Source organism: Petaurus breviceps, unplaced genomic scaffold (assembly GCF_028583685.1).
Source record: "Petaurus breviceps papuanus isolate PSGF00001 unplaced genomic scaffold, PetGlider_PUasm1.0 208, whole genome shotgun sequence".
Taxonomy (NCBI): Eukaryota; Metazoa; Chordata; class Mammalia; order Diprotodontia; family Petauridae; genus Petaurus; species Petaurus breviceps.
This window is the reverse complement of record NW_027185852.1, coordinates 3,909,937-3,929,103: the sequence shown is the minus strand read 5'-3', so window position 1 is coordinate 3,929,103 and position 19,167 is coordinate 3,909,937. Positions and strand designations below refer to the sequence as shown.

Below are 19,167 nucleotides of genomic sequence, written 5' to 3'. Positions count from 1 at the left end.
ATCTGAGCGTTCCCTATATCAATGAAATCATGGATCCAGTTGCTAGCTCTAATAAGAATCTCTAAATAAACAGTTAATGACAACTCCTAAGCTATCTACTAGGGAAGATACTCTGTGGTCTCCAGGGACTAAAAATCACACGTGCAGTTCAGTGCAGCTCAGTCTAAAGGAAGAGATTTTCTTTTTGTCGGAATCACAAAGCAAAACAAAGAATAAAGCTTCCCTAAAATGAATTGACATGAGAAGGTCAACTCTAATGCTAGAAAGTCAGAGGCGTAAGTGCCTCCCAAACAGCCTCTAAAAGGAGTGGAAGGGTCGGTCACAGAGACATTGTAGAATAATAGGGAAACATTAGAAAGTCTTCAGCCTTCCTCACTGGACAGAGGAGGAAACTGAGGCCCCGGGAAAGCGGAATTTCCATACCTAGTAAGTGGAAGATGTGGGAATAGAAGAGCTTTCCTGACTCCTGGTTCTGTCTTATAATGATAGCAGAAGAGAATGAGAGGGTTAAAAAAAAGTGATGGTGGTTAAAAGGGGCTGAAGACGGGAATGCTAATTGCACAATGTCCAAAATTCTTAGTTCAGCACTTACCAAACTTCAAAACAAACAAGCAAAACTTCAACTTGCCCCACTGTCAATAAGTATATTAGATCTAGGGCAGCTGGCTTGTGCAGTGAATAGCGTACCAGCCCTGGAGTCAGGAGGACCTGAGTTTAAATCTGGCCTGAGACACTTGACACACTTAGTAGCTGTGTGACCTTGGGCAAGTCACTTCACCCCATTTGCCCTGCCTTCCCCCATCTATAAACAAAAACAAACAAACAAGAATATTACATCTAAATTTCTTGATCTCTGCTCCCCTCCCCCCACCAAAAAAAAATCTAGGAAGCATGGAAGATTCTGGGAAATTCATGTCACAAAACCATGTGCACTGCCACAAAGACCTATGAATTTACTGCTAAGTCCTATTCCATGAAGGGACCTCAAAATCTGATTCGAACTGCAATGTCTGTGTTATGGCTGGCTTCTGTTTTATTGGGGGAATGTGGCAATCAACAATGGGTTTATTGTGCTCTTACGGCTCCACAGGTGAAGGACAGAGCCTTAGAACCCCGATATCTGCAATTGGAAATGACTTCTGAGATCCTAAATTGAATCCCTTTATTTTCCAGATGAAGACAAGGGTGCTTAAGGGACATTAATAGCAAACAATGGTGGAATGTAATGAACAGAGAACTGTTGGATTTGGAATTCTGTAAATGGGCTGCTTCCCAACTGTGATAATGGGCAAAGTCACCTCATTATTTCCTCATCTATGAAGTGAGGAGGTCAGATTAGATGCTGCCTGAGGTCCTTTCCAGGACTGAGACTAGGTGCCTAGGATCCTGAGTTTAAAGCCAGCACTCTTTGTGATGTATCCTAGCATCTCTCAATGATTTCTTCACAGAAACATTGTGTGTACAATTGGGGAATGAGGGGAAAAAGAGACACCTGCATTGGAATACCAAATCTGCCACTGAATGACTTTGGGGCAAGGCAATTCAGCCTGTGTTCCTTGTTTTCATAATCTTTATAATGAGTGTGGGCTAGGTAATCTCCAGAATCCTTTAAGACCTGATCTAAAGCAATGGATCAATCCACAAGCATTTCTTTAAGTGTCTACAATCATTCTCCTTCTGACCAAATGATCAAAACACAACAATAAAAACAACAAAGTTAGGTGTGCGCTGTGTGTCAGTCATCATCTTGGGTGCTGCAAAAAAAAAAAAAGTTTCCCTGCCCTCCCATGCTGAATAATCTAATAATATGGTGAAATGTGTGTAACAACCAACATTTCTGTCTGGCTCAATTCTTTAAAAAAATACGCTGAAGCATTTTTTTCTGTGTCAGTCACTATGCCAGGTACTGGAGGTACGTAAAGACGAAACAAAAGGATCTGTCTTCTTATAGTTTATAATCTAATGGTCAAGGGAGGTTGACAAGCATTGCTTAAGTGCTTACTGTATTCCAGGCACTGTACTAATCGTAGGGAAAACAAATATAAGCAGAAAGAGTAAGTCTCTGCTCTCAAAGACCTTGTGTTCTAATGCGGGAAGACAACAAAGAAAAAGAAATGCTGGGGGGGGGCGTGCAGATCAAGGTGCCAGGCTGGGGGCTTTAAAGAGAAAGTGCAGGATGATTCAGAGTGAAATCTGGGGAGAGAGGCTCTGGGAGGAGCCAACCAACCAGAGGGAAAGTCTGCAGTCCTCAGAGTGGAGAAGACTCCCAATCCAAGTACAAAAGTGATGTGAGCTTCCAAGGAAAGAGGATGATAAAATAGAAAGAGGTGGTGATGCTTCCTCTGTCCAATACTCTCTCTCCCTCCCTCTCCCTCTCTCTCCCTCTTCCTTCCTCTCTGTCTCTGTCTGTCTCTCTCTCCATATGCTCACACATATGTATATATGGGCACAAACATATAATTCTAGATATATACACATAGTGTATGTATATGTGTGCATGCATATTCTTTTATATCTATGTATCTCTGTATTGAGAGAGAGAGATTGGATCTAGAGATAGACATAGATAGAGAGATAGATGTTAGAGGGACGTATAAAATAGATATCCCCACCTTGAAATCCAGTAGGATGATGTGTGTCCATGTGTGTAAATGAAAATGAATGTTTCTTCCTCTGCCCGATTGCATTCTTTTTGTTTGTTTGTTTGTTTGAAGTATCTTCTATGTATCAGGCTCTAGGTTAGGTGCTTTCAACAGGGAGAGATGAAGACTAATCCCTTGCTTTCATGATGCTTTCAATATAGCTGAATGATAGGGTGTATTTACCCTCCACACCCCCAGTTAAAATACAGAAAGTGCTTAGGGTGGTCCGATAGAAAAGAAGGAAGCTTTGCGTCAGAGAGGGGATGTTTGCGAGCCAGGTAGGTAAACCTTGTTTTCCTGATACCAAGAGACCACCAAATGCCAGACTATTTCACCTTTCACTTGAAGTATTTTGTGTTTCAATTGGCAAATGCCAAGATAGCAATGACTGTAGATAAAAGATAGAAAGTCAACATCATCTTTCATAGAAGAAGATATATTTCTTATATACTTAGAGCAGGAAAATCAGCTTTTATTTTTAGGGGGAAAAGTAATAAACGAAAATGTATACAGGGCTGCTTCAGACGGGTTTTTATTTTCCTTCAGCAAAATGCCTTATTCAGGGGTGGGAGTGGAATCACACACAGACACGGAAACTGATAACTACTTGCCAGCACTAGACAAAAGAAGTTGGAATACATATTTATGTCAACATGTGGAGTGTTGGCTCACAAAATCTCAAAACCCTTGAACAGTAAGCAGTACATAGTTTAAAAGGACCCCAGTCAAGAATCCTGTCTACAGCTTCCCCAAGTAATGGCCACCCAACCTTGGCTCTAAGGCCCCGGGTTTGGAGAGGGGGGATGCAAAACTTCTGAGTAACTGGAATGGGCAGGGAGCTTCCCCTTTCATTGAAATGTCCTTAAATTGAGTAAATTTAAAAAAAAAATTAAATTGAATAAATTTAAAACCTTTGCCCCAATCATTCCTTGTCCCTGTTTCTTCTTTCTGGAGTTAGGTTGAACTAATGTGATCTTACTCCCCTAGGGCAGGCTTCTAAGTACATTCGTGAGAGGGGCATGACTCTGGCTTTCCTTTTGCCTGAAAAAGTTCTATTGGGTTCCACTCCTGTTGACTGTCAGTCTCTACTTATTTTGAGATTTAGTGCTTTCCGACAAAGGTACTGCCTTTTTTTTTCTCATCAGTTACTTGTCCTTTTGTCTATCGGCATTAAACATTTTTTCAAAGAATGTGTATCTAAGCTTTCACTCTTTTTTTATTCAGGTTACTATATGTATCGCTTTGTTCCCCTTTCCTCTCAGTAACACAGATTAAAACAAAGGAAAAGGAGGGCACTTTTGTTTGACACCATATATGACAGTCCAAAGTCCTAGCCCCCGACCTTATTGGTAAAGGGACGGAGGCACATTTTCTCAATTCAATTCTGTGCCCAAGCTTGGTCTTTCTAATCACTTGCCATTGCTGCTTGAATTCGTTGTCTTTCCACTTTCGTTGCTGTGGCCATTGAGTAAGTCGTTTTCCTGGAGCTGCTTACTTCACTCTGTATTATTTCATATGCCATCCCATACTTGTTGAAATTGTTGTATTTGTTATTTCTCATAGCATAGCACTGCAACGTTCTGTTCTATTCATGTCACAATCCAGTTATTCTCTGACTAAAAGCACCCTCCTTTGTGCCAGATCTCCGATCTATAGAAAGCACGGCTGTGGATATTTTAGCGTACCTGTCTTGCTGTCTTTTGCTTACTTAGATACACAACTATCAGTGAGATCACTGGGTCAAATGGAGGAGACATTTATCACATCTTTATCCTAATTCCAAATTGTTTTCCACAACTGTTAAGACCAATCCCCAGACACACGAATCATGTAAGAGTTGTCAAGTCTTTTTTTCTTAATTCAAGTAGGTAGATGAGCTCCCTGTGTATATACACTATTCTTTGTGCTAACTCTGGCTTTGACAATGTTTTGTGCATCTGGCAACAGCTTGTTGATTTGACAGCAACCCGTTCCCCTTCTGCTAACTTTCTCTCTAGAGTTGAAGACCATCTCTTCCTCCTACCTATGCTAGCTCAGAATTTTCTAAGACCTGCCGTTCTCTAATCTAAGCTGCATGCTTGACTCTGCCCAGATTTTTCAAATCTATAATTGACTCTAAGATGGTGCTGCCATTTCCTTTTAATGCTCTGATCTTGACTAGGTTGGAAGCCCTCTCTTGCTTTTTAGTCACAACCAGGTCTGGAAGATCAGCTCCTCACGTTGCTGTCTCTACTTTCTGGAAAGGGACACCATCATTTGTGCAATTGCAGAATTTATTAGTTCTTCTGACTGCCGCAAAGATATTTGGGAGGTACATGGAGTGAGTGCCCCATCACTACTATTGGGAAACCATGTCCCTTCGTACCCCTGTCTAAAATACACACACACACACACACACACACACACACACACACTAGTTCTTACATTAATCATTAATTGAAGCATGATGTAATGAAGAAATCATGGGATCCCAGATTTAGAACTGGGTTATTTTTTACACCTTACAGATGAGGAAGCAGAGATCTTGAGATATTAAGTGACTCTCCCAAGGTCCCAGAGGTGCTAAGGGGCAGGGCTGAGATTTGAACACACGTTTTCTGGCTCCATATCCTGTGCTTTTTTGACTTTACTATAAAAAGAAGCACCCTGTTTTCTGCCATCACAGTGCAAGATTAGCACCTCAACCTCCTTCAGGGTGGGGAGGACAAGTCAGAGAGAGACCCTGACAATGGTGCTGTGGCTATGACTGGCCCTAGCCTCTCCCTTGAGGTGTCAGTCACAGGCTGCAGTACAATTGCATTAGGTGTCACTAATTAGGATATTCTAGTCCATATATTTGGAGTTAGTTATATTCTAGAATATAAAATATACATTTACATAAATGAATATGTATCTGATGCAAAACAATATGTAAATCAGTGCCCCAGCTTCTCTGGAGAACATCTCCTAGCCTTACTTAAGAATATACCTTAGATATCTCCTGCTTTGAATACACAGGGAAAAGCCCTACTTTTTTCTATATTAGCAAAAACTGGTCCTGCATGCCCATTTTCCCGGCTACCATTTGAAATGGAAACATAGCTATGTGGTTGCCTTCATTGCTTTCTCAGCATTATGTCTGGACTTCCCTTCATGATTCAAGTCAAGCCAATAAACATTTATTAAGTGCCCACGATGTGCAAGACATTGTGCTGATCTCAAATGTCACATGAAAAGAGCTGGAGAGTGGGAGAGGACATCCACGGGCATCTAGTACAGCCATGTCATTTTACAGGTGAGGAAACTGAGTCCCCAGGGAGTAATGTGACTTACTCAGGGCACATTACAAACAACAGGAGCAGGATTTGAACCCAGGTCTACATATCCACAGCCAGCATCCTTTCTACTGTATCACTCTGCCTTTAATATTAAGTCCAGTTTCTTTATGCTGGATTATGGGTCTAGGTTTGGATGAGAGATCTCCGACGTTATCTAGACCTACTGAATACAGGTGAGGAAACTGAGGCCCTGGGAAGTGGTTTCCCCAAGGTCACCCTGGGAGTGTGACAATGAGATTTGAACCCAGGTCCACCAAATCTAGAGCCAGCGAGGGTCCTTGATCCTCTGCTGCCCGGCCTCCACAGCATCTCCAATTTAGATCCATCTTCCACTTAGAGCTAACTAGATCATGAGCAACGTGTATGGAAAGAAAGGAAGTGTATAAATTAGCCCCCCAATTGTAGGCATAACTTTCCAGGCCAACAAAGTCCATTAGAGATCATGAATACATACATCACTTACAGACATCACAGAGGAAATGTAATTGTGTAGGAAGCTTAAAGGCAGTTAAGTGACTCAGTGACTGGGCTACTGGGCCCGGAGTCAGGAAGACTCCTCTTCCTGAGTTCAAATATGTTCTCAAATACTTACTAGCAGTGGGACCTTAGGAAAATCACTTCATCAGTTTGCCTCAGTTTCCTCATCCATAAAATGAGCTGGAAAAGAAAATGGCAAACCCCTCCAATGTCTCTTCAAGTAAATCCTAAATGACCAATAACACCAAGAAAGGGGAGCTTAACTCATTCCTCTGGTCTATTTGTGGCTGGGATGGGTTGGAGGAATTGAGGTTGTTTCTGGGTGGGATATGACCTGGGAGCTGACAGAGTCATGTGATCACTCTCTTCAAGCTTTTGAAGGTTTGTTATAAGAAGAGATGCTCATTCACTTTATTGGGTCCTGCAGCCCAAGGCTATCTGTGGTTGTGCTGGGGTGAGGAAGCAAATGGATTTGGGGTCAAGAGTTACAGGTTAGGAGCTGAGCTCTGCTGTCTACTACCACCTTCATGACCTTGAGCTAGTCAGTGAATGTCTTGTCCATCTATGAATGTATGATCCTTTGTCCCAAATTACATCTTTAGATTCAACATAAGAAAATACTTGCCAAGAATTAGGTCTGGGCAGAAATGAAATGGGCCACTTTGGGGGATTGTGGGTTACTCTCATTAGAACTCTTCAACAGAAGACTGAATGAGCACTTTGCAGGAATGTTGGAGGAGGATTCAGGAGTGTATCCAACATGAGCGCCCTTTCTCCTCTATGATTCTGTCTACCTAATTCTGCTCAAATCATTCAGTCAATTCAGACAACTCATTGGCCAAACTAATTCCAAAGAACAAGTAGACAGCAAATGAGTCATTTCATTAAACTGGAAAATTATTTGACTGAATTCACTTTCAAAAGCTCTTGTAGCCTTCTATACCCATATTTCATATCTATGACTTCATCACTGATTTTATTACTCCTGAGTCCCTTAGATGACATCTGACCCAACTCTCGTTAGATTGAGGAGAATGAAGCCCAAAGGGGCAAAGCAACTTCCTGAAAGTCAGTCAGGTAAAAAGCAGTAGACAAAAATCTTTTCAAAATGTACATTGTTCTGAGATAGGGGCCATTCCTTCAAGCTAGAGCTGAATCAGCAACCTGTGGCTTTCAGAGATGATTTCACTATTGGCCTTTGCTCTACTGAGTTAAGGAAGATTTTCTTAATCACCCAGAATCCCAATAAATCTGTACCCTAGATCTACCTATAATTAGTTATCAGCAGTAAGCCTGCTTTGTCTTTTTAAGGGGTGAAACAGTTTTGTTTTCTATTGTTTTTCACCATAGTAATATGCAAGTCACATGGAGTCTATGCCAGAGTCAGAAAACACAATGAATTTTCAATAAATGTTAATCACAATAAAAAATATAACGTCACAATAATGCCTAAGGACAAACCAAAACATGAAAGATCTGGAATGATGTAAAGTAAAACTAAGCAGGGTCAGATCTTTTTAGGATTGACATGGGCGACTAGATGGAGATGCTGGATGCTGACCTCTTGAATAGAGAAGATCATGTCTGACTTCTTTTGATAGATTCTGGGCGTCCATTTAAAAGAGTTAGATTGAACATACTTGATTGCCTGCAATGATGAAGACACTTAAGAAGCCACGTCATAAGACAATGACTGGAAGGCACGTCAGATGGTCACCATTGAAAAGGGACCACTCAGGGGACAAATGATTCATTGGCTTCAAATGCTGGAAGACCTGTCCATAGGAAGAGTGATGACGATGGTGGTGAAGATGATGATAAAGGACTCTAAGGTTTAAAAGCACTTTATGAATGTTCTTATCCTCACAACCACCTTTTATATATAGGGAATCCAAGGTAGACGGACATTAAGTAACTGGCACAGGGTCGCAGAGCCAGTAAATGTTCAAGGCCATGTTTAAATTAAGGTCTTCTTTTTTTTTTCCATTTGCAGGGGGGAAAGCAGGGCAATTGGGGTTAAGTGACTTGCCCAAGGTCACACAGCAAGTAAGTGTTAAGTGTCTGAAGTTGGATTTGAACTCAGGACCTCCTGACTCTAGGTACAGTGCTCTACTAAGCTTTTCTTGATTCCACATCTAGCACACTATATACTGCTCCAGTTAGAATGGGATTATTTTACATAACTTAATCAGCCAACCAATCAATGAATATTTATCAAGTGCCAATTTTGTACCTGACGTGGCCCATGAAAGAAGACTGGAAATGAAATAGGGGGTAAGTACAAAGAGCTCTGAATGACAAGAAGTGAATTTTGTATTTGATCCTGAAGGATAGGAAGCCATTGGAATACAGTGTGTGTGTGTGTGTGTCTGTGTGTGTGTGTCTGTGTGTGCATCTGTGTGTGTGTCTGTGTGTGTCTCTGTCTGCATTTGTGTGTGTGTGTGTGTCTGTGTCTGCATCTGTGTGTGTGTCTGTGTCTGCATCTGTGTCTGCATCTGTGTGTGTGCCTGTGTGTGTGTGTCTGTGTTTGCATCTGTGTGTGTGCGGTGACCTGTGCTTTTAGTAAAATCACTATGGTAGCTAAATGGCGATTAGATTGGGGTGAAGGCTGCTTCAGGGAGAAAGACAATGGGTTCTGATTTGGACAGGCTTAGTTCAAGATTTCTACAGGATATCTAAATTGATATTCCTGAGGGACAGTCAGGTAGACATCAGGGCAGAAAAAGTAAATTTGAGGATTGTTCACCCTACAGATAGTAATTAAAGTTATCCCAGTTGGGTAGATCAAGGAATGGTATAAAGAAAGAAAAAGAAGGCTCAGGAAAGAACCCTGAAGGACACCCACATTTAAAGGATGTGATTGGAAAGAGGAACCAGTGAAGGGGGTTGAAAAGGAGAGGTCAGATAGGTAGCAGGACAACCAGGAGAGAGTGATGTCTTGAAAACCTAGAGTGGAGAGAGTGTCAATGAGAAGAGGGTGTTCAGCAGTGTGTCCAAGGTTGCAGAGATGTTGAGGAGAATGAAAGCCAAGAAAAGTCCATTGGATTTAGTAATTAAGAGATAACTGATAACTTTAAAATGAGCAGTTTCCTTAGAATGATAAGGTCAGAAGTCTGACTGTAAGGGCATAAGAAGAGGGCGAGAAAACAGAAAGTCTAGGTATCTGGTATATATGGTGGACTGTTGTCCAGTCTTTCAGTCATGTCCTACTCTTTGTGTGACCATTTGGAGTTTTCTTGGCAAAGATACTGGGGTGATTTGCCATTTCCTTCTCCAGCTCATTTTACAGATGAGGAAACTGAGGCAAACAGGGTTAAGTGACTTGCCCAGGGTCTCACACCTACTAAGTGTCTGGGGCCAAATTTGAATTCAGATCTTCCTGAACCCAGGTCCAGTGCTCTATTCACTGAGCTACTTAGCTGCCTCTCGATGGTAGACTATCATGTAGAATTCTAGATGGTAGAATCAGAATCCATAAATTCAAATTACAGGCCAGACCAGTTGGCTCAATGAGAGAGAGAACTTTCTAAAAAGTAAAGCCATTGATAGAGTGAACTGTCTTACAATGTGAGCTCTCCATTACTGGGAATGATCAATCATTGGTTATCAAATGTTGGAGAGATGCCTTAAAAAACTTGGAAAATAGACTCGAAGACCCCTGAGATCCCCTCTGCTCGAAGACATGTAGCAGAACAATCCTGGTACATTTGCATGCTCCTCATAGATTGTTTTTAAATTTGGATTTAAATTCTAGTGCATGTCATGTCCCTGGCAATCTGTAGCTGATCTATACAGAGGCACCATGATTATAGAACCACAGAAATAGAATTTGCGACTTGGACAGCAGCTTAGCAGCTTGCTGTTCCAACTCAATCTACCTAATCTCTGTTCATTCAGACTTGAAAACTTCAAATGAAGAGAAACTCACTACTCTTAGAGAAGGCCATTGGGCTGATTGTTAGGACACTGTTAGAGGAAGTTCCCTTATTTCAGGGCTAAGGGAATCCCTTTGCAACTTCTCTCTATTCCTTCTAGTTTTTCTGTCTGAGTCTGGCAGAACAAAACTCATCTGTCTTTTAGACCTTTGCAGATATTGCAGACCCTCTATTATCTGAAAACAGCAAAGGCATCTCCTTCCCTCCTCTGTCTTCTGTTTTCCAGAGCAAATATCTTCTGATATTCTAAAGGACGTGCTTTCTACTGAGTGAAACCCTTCCAAAACATCCTGAAGAAGTGAATTGTCCATCCCTGGTGATTTTCAATCACTGGGGGTGAGGAAGGCTGTAAAGGGTTGACTTAGGGCCAAATGACCTCAAAGACCATCTCTAAACATAAGGTTTTCTGATCCAGAACCTTTCTTGCATTTCTGAATATATTGATCTACTTTTTTTTTTCTTTTTCAAAATTATATATTTTGATACCACTGTTATCTATGTATTGTTAGCCTCTAGTCTTTCTCTGTGGTGCTAGAATTAAATAAGTGTAGAATCGATGATGTCAGACATGGTACCAGCAATCAATGAATAACACCAGAAAGATCTCCACCATTCTCATAAAAGCAGAGATCAAGAACTTGAAACCCCCTTTGGGGCCATCCATCTATCACAAGCCCCTCATTTTTCAGAGGAAGGAGGTGAGGTCCAGCTGCTTGGTTACCCTGGTTACCCTGGAAATTGTTTTGTATTTGTTTTACATACATTTACATCTGCATTTCGTTTCTCTTCTAGTTAAATGTAAGCTCCTTGAGGGCAGATCCTCATTTTTCATATTTTACTAAAAGAAAAAAATTTTGAATATCAAAGGATCATATTTTTAGATCAGGAAAGAAGCCTGCAAGCTGTCTAGTCAAACCCTACCATTTTTGCAGTAGAGGACACAGAGTTTCAGGTTGGCCAAGTGATGTATTCAAAGTCACACAGCTAGCAAATGGCAGAGTCAGAATTTGAACCCAGTTCTCTGCCCTCGTATCTATTGCCTTTTCATTGTCTGATTGCCCAGAGACATTTTACCTCTAATCAGGTGTGAGAGAACTGCTTGGATGAAATGGTCCTGGGAAATCTCGATGAAGCTTTTCAAAATCCTCATGAATTTGGAAGGCAGCAAATTCACAAGGAAGCTAACAATTCTCTACCCCCCATGGATACTGCCAGAATAAATTGAACTAAATATTATAAATTAGGCAGGATTCAGACCTGGCCATATTTTGATAGGAAGATTGTAAGGAAAACCCAAGTGTTGCATAAAATGCTCTGAATTCTGGAAGATAGTATTTTTTCTTGTCAGTCAGTATAAAGGGATTCCTTGTAGAGTTTGTAGGGAGGGGCGAGTTTTGAGAAGTTCCATGGTTTGGTGCCTGTGAGAGGCTTTAAACGGAAGACTTCATAAAATGTGACCTTGCTATTGTTTTAACATGAGGAAATGAGGCCCATGTCACCAACAATGCGGCCACTTGTAAACTCCCCTCGTTTATAGTTTCCCTTTGAAATCATCTTGTGTTTGGGCTAGCTATGATTAGATGTGCACTTGCTTCTCCCAAGAGAGTGTCAGACTTGGGCAGGGAGCACAGTTTACGTCTCTGTCCTTCCAGTGCCTAGCCGGCTACCCAGCACTGACGAGGTGCTCAGTGGACACTGGGGCTGGGCTTTGGTGACCTGAAATAAAGCTTTGAAAGGTATTTGTGTATCTTGGTGCTTTGTTTAGAAATCAGAGGGCGTGAGTGAACTGCCTAGTAAAGGCTCCTGTACACTTTAATATAAACAAACAGGAAGGAAGGGAGGGAGGGAGGGAGGGAGGGAGGGAGGAAGGAAGGAAGGAAGGAAGGAAGGAAGGAAGGAAGGAAGGAAGGAAGGAAGGAAGGAAGGAGGGAAGGAAAAAAAGGAAGGAAGGAAGGAAGGGAGGGAGGGAGGAAGGGCTTTAAACCCTGACTAGCTGACCCCAGACATAAGCAATCTGGTCTAGCTGACCTCAAGAGGCTTCAGATTTATGTGATGGGCCCTTTTGCTCCACCATTCCCATATCCTGAGGAAGGAAGCCTAGGGTTGTTTTCCAAAAGGCCAGAGGGTGTATCTGTTTCATAGGCCTTCAGGACAGGAGTCCTGGGCTTTCTCTGGGCATATCTTTGTTATTAGTCTCCATCAAACTCTGGTAAAGAGACTGCATCTTTCAGGGTCTCAGTTTTCCCATTTGTAAAATGGGGGGGTTGCACTAAATGACCTCTATATAAATGACCTTTCAAGCCTGAATTCATGTCTCATAGATTTATCCAAGTTTATCCTTACGCTCTTCTGTTTGATGCTTTTCTCATCTGTCCTGTGCACGATGTCTTACTCTCCCCCTCTGTCCTCAGTCTACTGACCCTGGACCAAGCAGATTCCAAGCAAGGGCCCATCCCCCTCAGCCAATGCCTGGTGTGTACCCCATCCCTTCCATCAGAAGCATCTTGACCCCCATCTTTTGTTCCCTTTGAGCAGTGGTCCTCGAAGTGTGTTCTGGGAACCTCTTGGAGTCTCTGAAGTCCTTTCAGGGGGACTAAAAGATCAAATCTATTTTCATAATAATACTAAGAAAGTTTAATTTCTAATTTGGACACAATAGACATATCTGCCAAAGCTCTTTGAGGGATCCTCAATCCTTTGAGAGTATACAGGAGTTCTGAGACCCAAAAGGTCAAGAAGCACTGATTTAGAGAGTCATGGCAGGAAAAGCCATAATTAATCCCAATCCCTTGAGTCCCTGTCACGTGCAAAGTGGGCATGGAATGTACCAGCCCACTTCCTAAAGGCAGCCCAAACCTGAATGCTCTGAGGGGGCATCACATGTGAGTGAGAGAACGATGTACATGGACTGCTGTTCCATCCACCTGAGTTCTTGGTGGTGAGCTACTCTTCAGTCACGCCCCATCTGGGGTTTTCTTGGCAAGGATTCTGGACTGGTTTTCCATATGAGTAGACTGAGCATACAGGGTGAAGTGACTTGCCCAGGGTCACACAGCTAGTGTCTGAGGCCAGATTTGAAGGCAGGAAGAGGATCCTCTTGATTCCAGGCCCAGCACTCTGCTCACTCCACCATCTAATGGCCCATCATCCTGACTTTACGCATATTACTATGCATCCTAGAATTATAGCTCTTCAGAAAATGAGGGATTTAGAGCTTGCAGAGACTTTAGAGTTGACATAATGTGAGCGGTTCATTTTACCGGTGAGAAAACTGAGGCCCAGCACAAGGGAAGGGCTGCCAAAGTCAGGGAGATGGTAAGTAGCCAAGGTGAGGTTTGAATGTCGGGACTGATTGCCGAACCAGCCCCATTCAACAACCCGACCATCATGGCACTCCAGCACTTCTGGCACTGTGAGCTCCTTCAGGCTGGGACTGTCTTCTGCCACTTCTTGAACCCCCATCTCTCAGCACAGTGCAGGAAACAGTAGGTGCCGAATCATTGCTTATCAACTGACTGAACACCTCACTGCCTTCCTCCTACATGCACTCGCTCATTCATTCATTCAACAATCTTTTTTTTTATGTACAAACTATATTCCTACTACTTTGTTCTGTGTTATAAATGTGAAAATAAAAATCAAAGTTTGTTTTCTAAGAGCCTACATTCTATCAAGGTAAATCAACATGTCTATGCCTATGGAAAATTAAATACAAAACTCATACAGAAGTGTTTCAGAGGAGGCACACTGGCACATGGGCAGGGCTGGGGGCAGGGGCCAGGCCTGGCTTCCTGCAGAAGGCACACTTGATGAGTCTGAAGAAAGCTGACGATGCATAGCTAAGGAGAGGGTTGGATTCCAGGCATGAAGGACAGCCTATGCAAAGGCGGGAGAAGGGAGATCCCAGGCTGTGTTTGGGGAACAATAAGTATGTCAGATGGCTGGAACTCAAAGCACCGTTCAGCATGACCACTGTGACACAGATGTAGATGAGAAGATTTCTTTGGGCCGGCAGTACAGTCTAAACTTACATTTCACTTCAAGTACTTAAAAACAAATAAATGATGGCAATATGCAGAAAATGTTCCTGTGAACAGCACTGAGCCAAATGTTGTGAACAATGGTCACGGTACAACATGAAGACAGATCCTGCAACAGGCTTTGGTTCTAAGGTTTTTGTTCCTATTCAGAATATTTTTTATGTCAAGGAATTGAGAGAAAAAACCACATTGGATAATTGCATAATGGGCCAGGCTGATTCTCAGCCTGCTGCTGGGATCGTGGAAATTTGCACTGCAGTGTTTACCAAAGAAACATTAAAGTGTCTCTCATATGCATTTCCATTCACTCTACAAACATGAGTTCAGCACTTTCTGGTGTGAGGGTCCAAGAGCCTGACATGGTCATTAGGGAGCTGGTTGGCCATGGAATCAAGGTTCAAGGCCTGCTTTTGCAGCTGTGCTGACTGTGTGACCCTGGACAAGGTACTTGTTTATTCACCATCCCAGGAACCCTCAGACTCTAAGTTTCAGGCAAGGTCCCAGTCTGCATTCACAGAGGAAGTTCTCTCCTATGAAATCAGGATAATCTAAAATCAAGAAGCTGTTCTATGTTGCCAAAACAACATTCCCCCGGACCTTAAGGAGTTTCGGTTCTACTGCCCTGAATCAGGTTTCCAGGGCATCAACAGAGACCTTCCAATGCAGTATCCCAACAGGCTCACCCAGGCACTGTAGTCTACAATGCTGAGCATGCACCTTTCAGGTGTCATTTCCCTTGTTTGCTGTGACTCCCACATCGAAACAGTTAAATCTCCAAACTACTAAAGGGAAAAGCCCTTGCCACTCTGGGGTTAAAGGGCTTTATTTGCCAAAGGTAGACCCAAAGGCGTGACTTCCATCAGGATCGATAGGGAGTTACATTTCAATCCTTCCATTTAGTCGAAGTGCAGGAAGGGAAAGCCTCCAAGACAGAGAAAGTTTCCCTATGTCCACAGTACTTCAGAGATAGGCTGCCATGATGTAGGGAGCACAGAGTCAGGAGGCCAGGAGAAACATTCTGGCCTCTCCATTGACCTGAGTTATTGAAGGATGACCTGGGACCGTGAATGATACACTAAGACTGTGGCCTGAGGATCTGCCACAGCAAGGGCTTCACGTCTTTGCCCCCAGTGGGTTCCTTTTACCCACAGATGGGATGACAAGCCAAACACCAAATGCACCACTTCAGGCACATTTCCCTTAGATGTTTTATCATCTCTGAGGTTTTCTTTTTCTCTTTCTTTTCTTGTGATTATAAGCAATGGGACTTACAGTTCACGACGATTTTAACTTTTTTCACATCTGGGAATGACACGTCATTCTGAGCCCCACACTCGTATTCCCCGGCCTGGTCCCTCGTGATGCCGTAGATGTCCAAATATTGCCCACTTTCAAATGGTTTTGCTAAAATGGGAGGAAAAAAAAACAAACAAAAAAGCCAATTACAGTGTGTTTAATTGTCAGCCCTAGAGAAAGATTCATTCCAGGAAAACAATCATTTTGTGACTTTTCCTAAGATTGTTTACGTACTACCTCAAATGAAACTGGGAGTAATTATTTAATTCTTTGTTCAGAGACCATCCAAAAGGGAAAACAATGGCATTGCCAGCCACATAAGCTGATGAGGGAGCTCCTGTAATGACTTTCCCTGGAAAGGGAACACACTCGGCTTCTTCCAAAATTGATTCTGTTCTTCTTCCCTTGGCATATACCAAACGGAGCTGGGTACGTTTGTTTCAGTGATTGAGTTCAATAACCTTAGAGCTTATAGGGAACATGATGGCTTGTGTAAGGGATAACTTAGAATACTTCATCTAAATAAATTTTTATCTTTTTTTTTTTCCAGAAGACACACAGCACTACTCAGGTTTTAACTTATAATGATAAAATACAAAGAAGAATACTTAGGATTGATGTGGGATGTGGTGAAGGGAACCGACCTTCCCATAAAACATAAACCTTAGTATCAAGGTGATAATAGGCTATTGTAACATTAGCCAATGTGTATAAACCCAGCTTATATGTGATGTGATAGCTATATCTGTCTACCTACCTATCTATCTATTTATCTATCTTTCTATCCATCTATCTATCATCTATCTAGATACTCTCATTTGCTCAGTCCTATGAGGTAGGTGATATTATTATCACCATTTTACTGACGAGGAGATCGAGGCCCAGAGAGGTTAGGCAATTTGCCCAGGCTCACTCAGATAACAAGAGTTTGAGGGATGTTTGAGCTAAAGTCTTCCTGATCCTGACTCTAGCATGTTAGACACTAATGGGACCTGGATATGGGTTTAAAGCCTGCTTCAGACATTTACTACCTGTGTGACCCTGGGACAGTTACCCAGCCTCTCTGGGTTCCAGTTTCCTCACTTGTTAAATGAGGGCCTTACACAAGATAACCTTGAAGGTCTTAACCAGTTTTAAATCTATGACCCTGAGAGAAGCCAGGGGTCTTCTGCTCCCTGGAGTCCTTAAAACAAAGGCTGAATCACCACTTGCCATGGTTGTTATGGAGGCCTGGCTTGGCTTAGATAACTAGTGAGCTCCCTTCTAATGCTGACATTTGATCATTTTACCATACTGTATCATGCCAGTTCAATCACATTTTTTCACACTTTGAAATGGTCGAAGTCAAGATGAGAAATGTCCATACTAAGCAGGCACAGAGAGGAAAGAGAGCGTACTTAGGCTGCCATGCTTCACTGCCTTTCTATACCTAACTCCCCATAAGGAAACTTACCTGCACTGTTTCTTGGTGAGAGACATCCTGGTGTAGCAGACATAGGGCTAGCCTTGGATCCAGGAAGGACCCGACATGTTCTAACTGACATTTAATAGACAAGTGAGTCTGCAGAAGTTACTGACCGGTCAGGGCTCTAGGAAACTCTACATTGGTAGAGGGAGTTCTCTCACCTGGGATTCCCCAGACTAGGAAAGATTTCTGGCACATCCTGCATTAGTTCCTATTATGTATTAAAGCACTGGGAATAAAAAGAAAGATATAAATCATCCCTGGCCTCACAGGGCTCACGTTCTAATTGCAAAGACATATCCACAACTATGTGTAAACAAGCCATTGGTAGGATAAATAGAGAATAACCAATGGGGGGAAAGGCATAGAATAGGATGGCTTGGGAAAGACTTTCTGTAGAAGGAGAGATTTTAGGTGAGATCGGAAGGAAGTTAGGAGGCAGAGAATCATGGGCATGGGAAAGGGTCAGTGAAAATTCCGAGATCCGAGAGATGGAGTGTCTTGGGAGAGCAGGCATGCTGCTTTCACCTGATCACAGAATGTGGGGGGAGGTGTAGAGTATAAGAAAACTGGGAGGGTAGGAAGAAGCAGGCTCAAAAAGGCTTTCAAAGAACGGATTTTATGTTTGATCCTGCAGGTAACAGGGAGTCTCTGAATTTTATTGAAAGGAGAATGACAGAGTTAAGGCTGTGCTTTGGGCAGATCATTTTTCTAACTAAGTAAAGGATGGACTGGGGCAAGGAGGTGAGTCAGGGAAGCTCAGGAGATGGTTACTGTGATGGCCCAGGATGAGGCAATGAGAACCCACACCAGGTGAAGTATCAGAGGAGAGAAGGTGGTGTCAGTCTCCTCTGAACAAATAAAAGACTGAGGACAACTTCATTGCAAGGAGGCAATGTGTCATTCTATGTACTTGTGTCTCCAGGACCTAGCCCATAGGATATGACAAATAAATCCTTATTGATTGATACACTGATTGTATGAAAGAATGGATAGATGAATGAATGAAAATCATTTACGTTTTTACTATGGACCATCCACTGTGCCAAGAGCTTGGCATACAAATAAAAAGGGCAAGGGAGGCCCTTCTTCAGGGGTTTTCCTACTAACACAGGAGTGGCTCCTAACCTGAAACTTAGAGTCTCTTGACTCTGTATACATCTCCAAGGGTCATTGAACTTGAATGGGAAAACATAAGCATTTTATTTTCACTGATGTCTAACTAAAATTTCATTTTTCCTTCAATTATTTAAGAAGAGGTTTATAGGCTCTACCAGAAGCAGAGGGGTTAATAACATTTAAAAATACTTAAGGATCCTTATACTAAGGAAAGCTAACACACAGAGCAGGAGAGTGGCCAGAGAGGAGTGATGTGGGCATGAAAATGACAAGAGTGTTGAGTGGAGAGCGCTCCTGTGAGCAAAGACTTTCATGGCACAATGTCATCGTTGTCAGCCCCTGCGGCTATGAGATTCTTCAGAGACTTGGCCCCAATACTTCGGATTTCTTGAAGCCAGATTTTAAAATCCCCTCTTTGTATTACCTACTATTGATGTCCTTCGCTTTCTCTACCCACCCCTCCTCAGGTTTTCTTCCTCCTTTGCTACTTTTCAACTCTGCAATCGAATACACTTGAGATTTAAAAGTTGCTGTCAACTGCCTTGAGCTCTCTGAAAGACCAAAGGCCCCTGAAACATCTGAGAACACTCTGCTGTTGTAAGGAGCTGTGTTTTTTGTCAATAGGTACAATCCCTCTTCCCATGTAGTTCACAACCCTACCATGACTTAGTAGAGCAGGACTTTGGAGAACTCTGCAAAGCCATCCTCTACTAAGTCATAGAAGGGTACATACGCACACACACACGCATGCATACACATGCACGCACACACACGCATGCATACATACGCACACACACACACGCATGCATACATATGCACACACACACGCATGCATACATACGCACACACACACGCATGCATACATATGCACACACA

The 19,167-nt window shown here is 42.5% G+C and overlaps 1 protein-coding gene across 1 annotated transcript in view; it reads right to left on the bottom strand.

Annotated features, from left to right (window-relative positions):
• The window catches only part of LOC138165236 (neuronal growth regulator 1), a 1,124,289-nt gene that overhangs the window by 357,626 nt on the left and 747,496 nt on the right, over positions 1-19,167 (bottom strand). Inside the window, exon 4 of the mRNA XM_069093354.1 lies at positions 15,684-15,815. Within this exon, the coding sequence (XP_068949455.1) occupies positions 15,684-15,815 (132 nt within the window). The remainder of the gene's footprint in view (positions 1-15,683; positions 15,816-19,167) is intronic.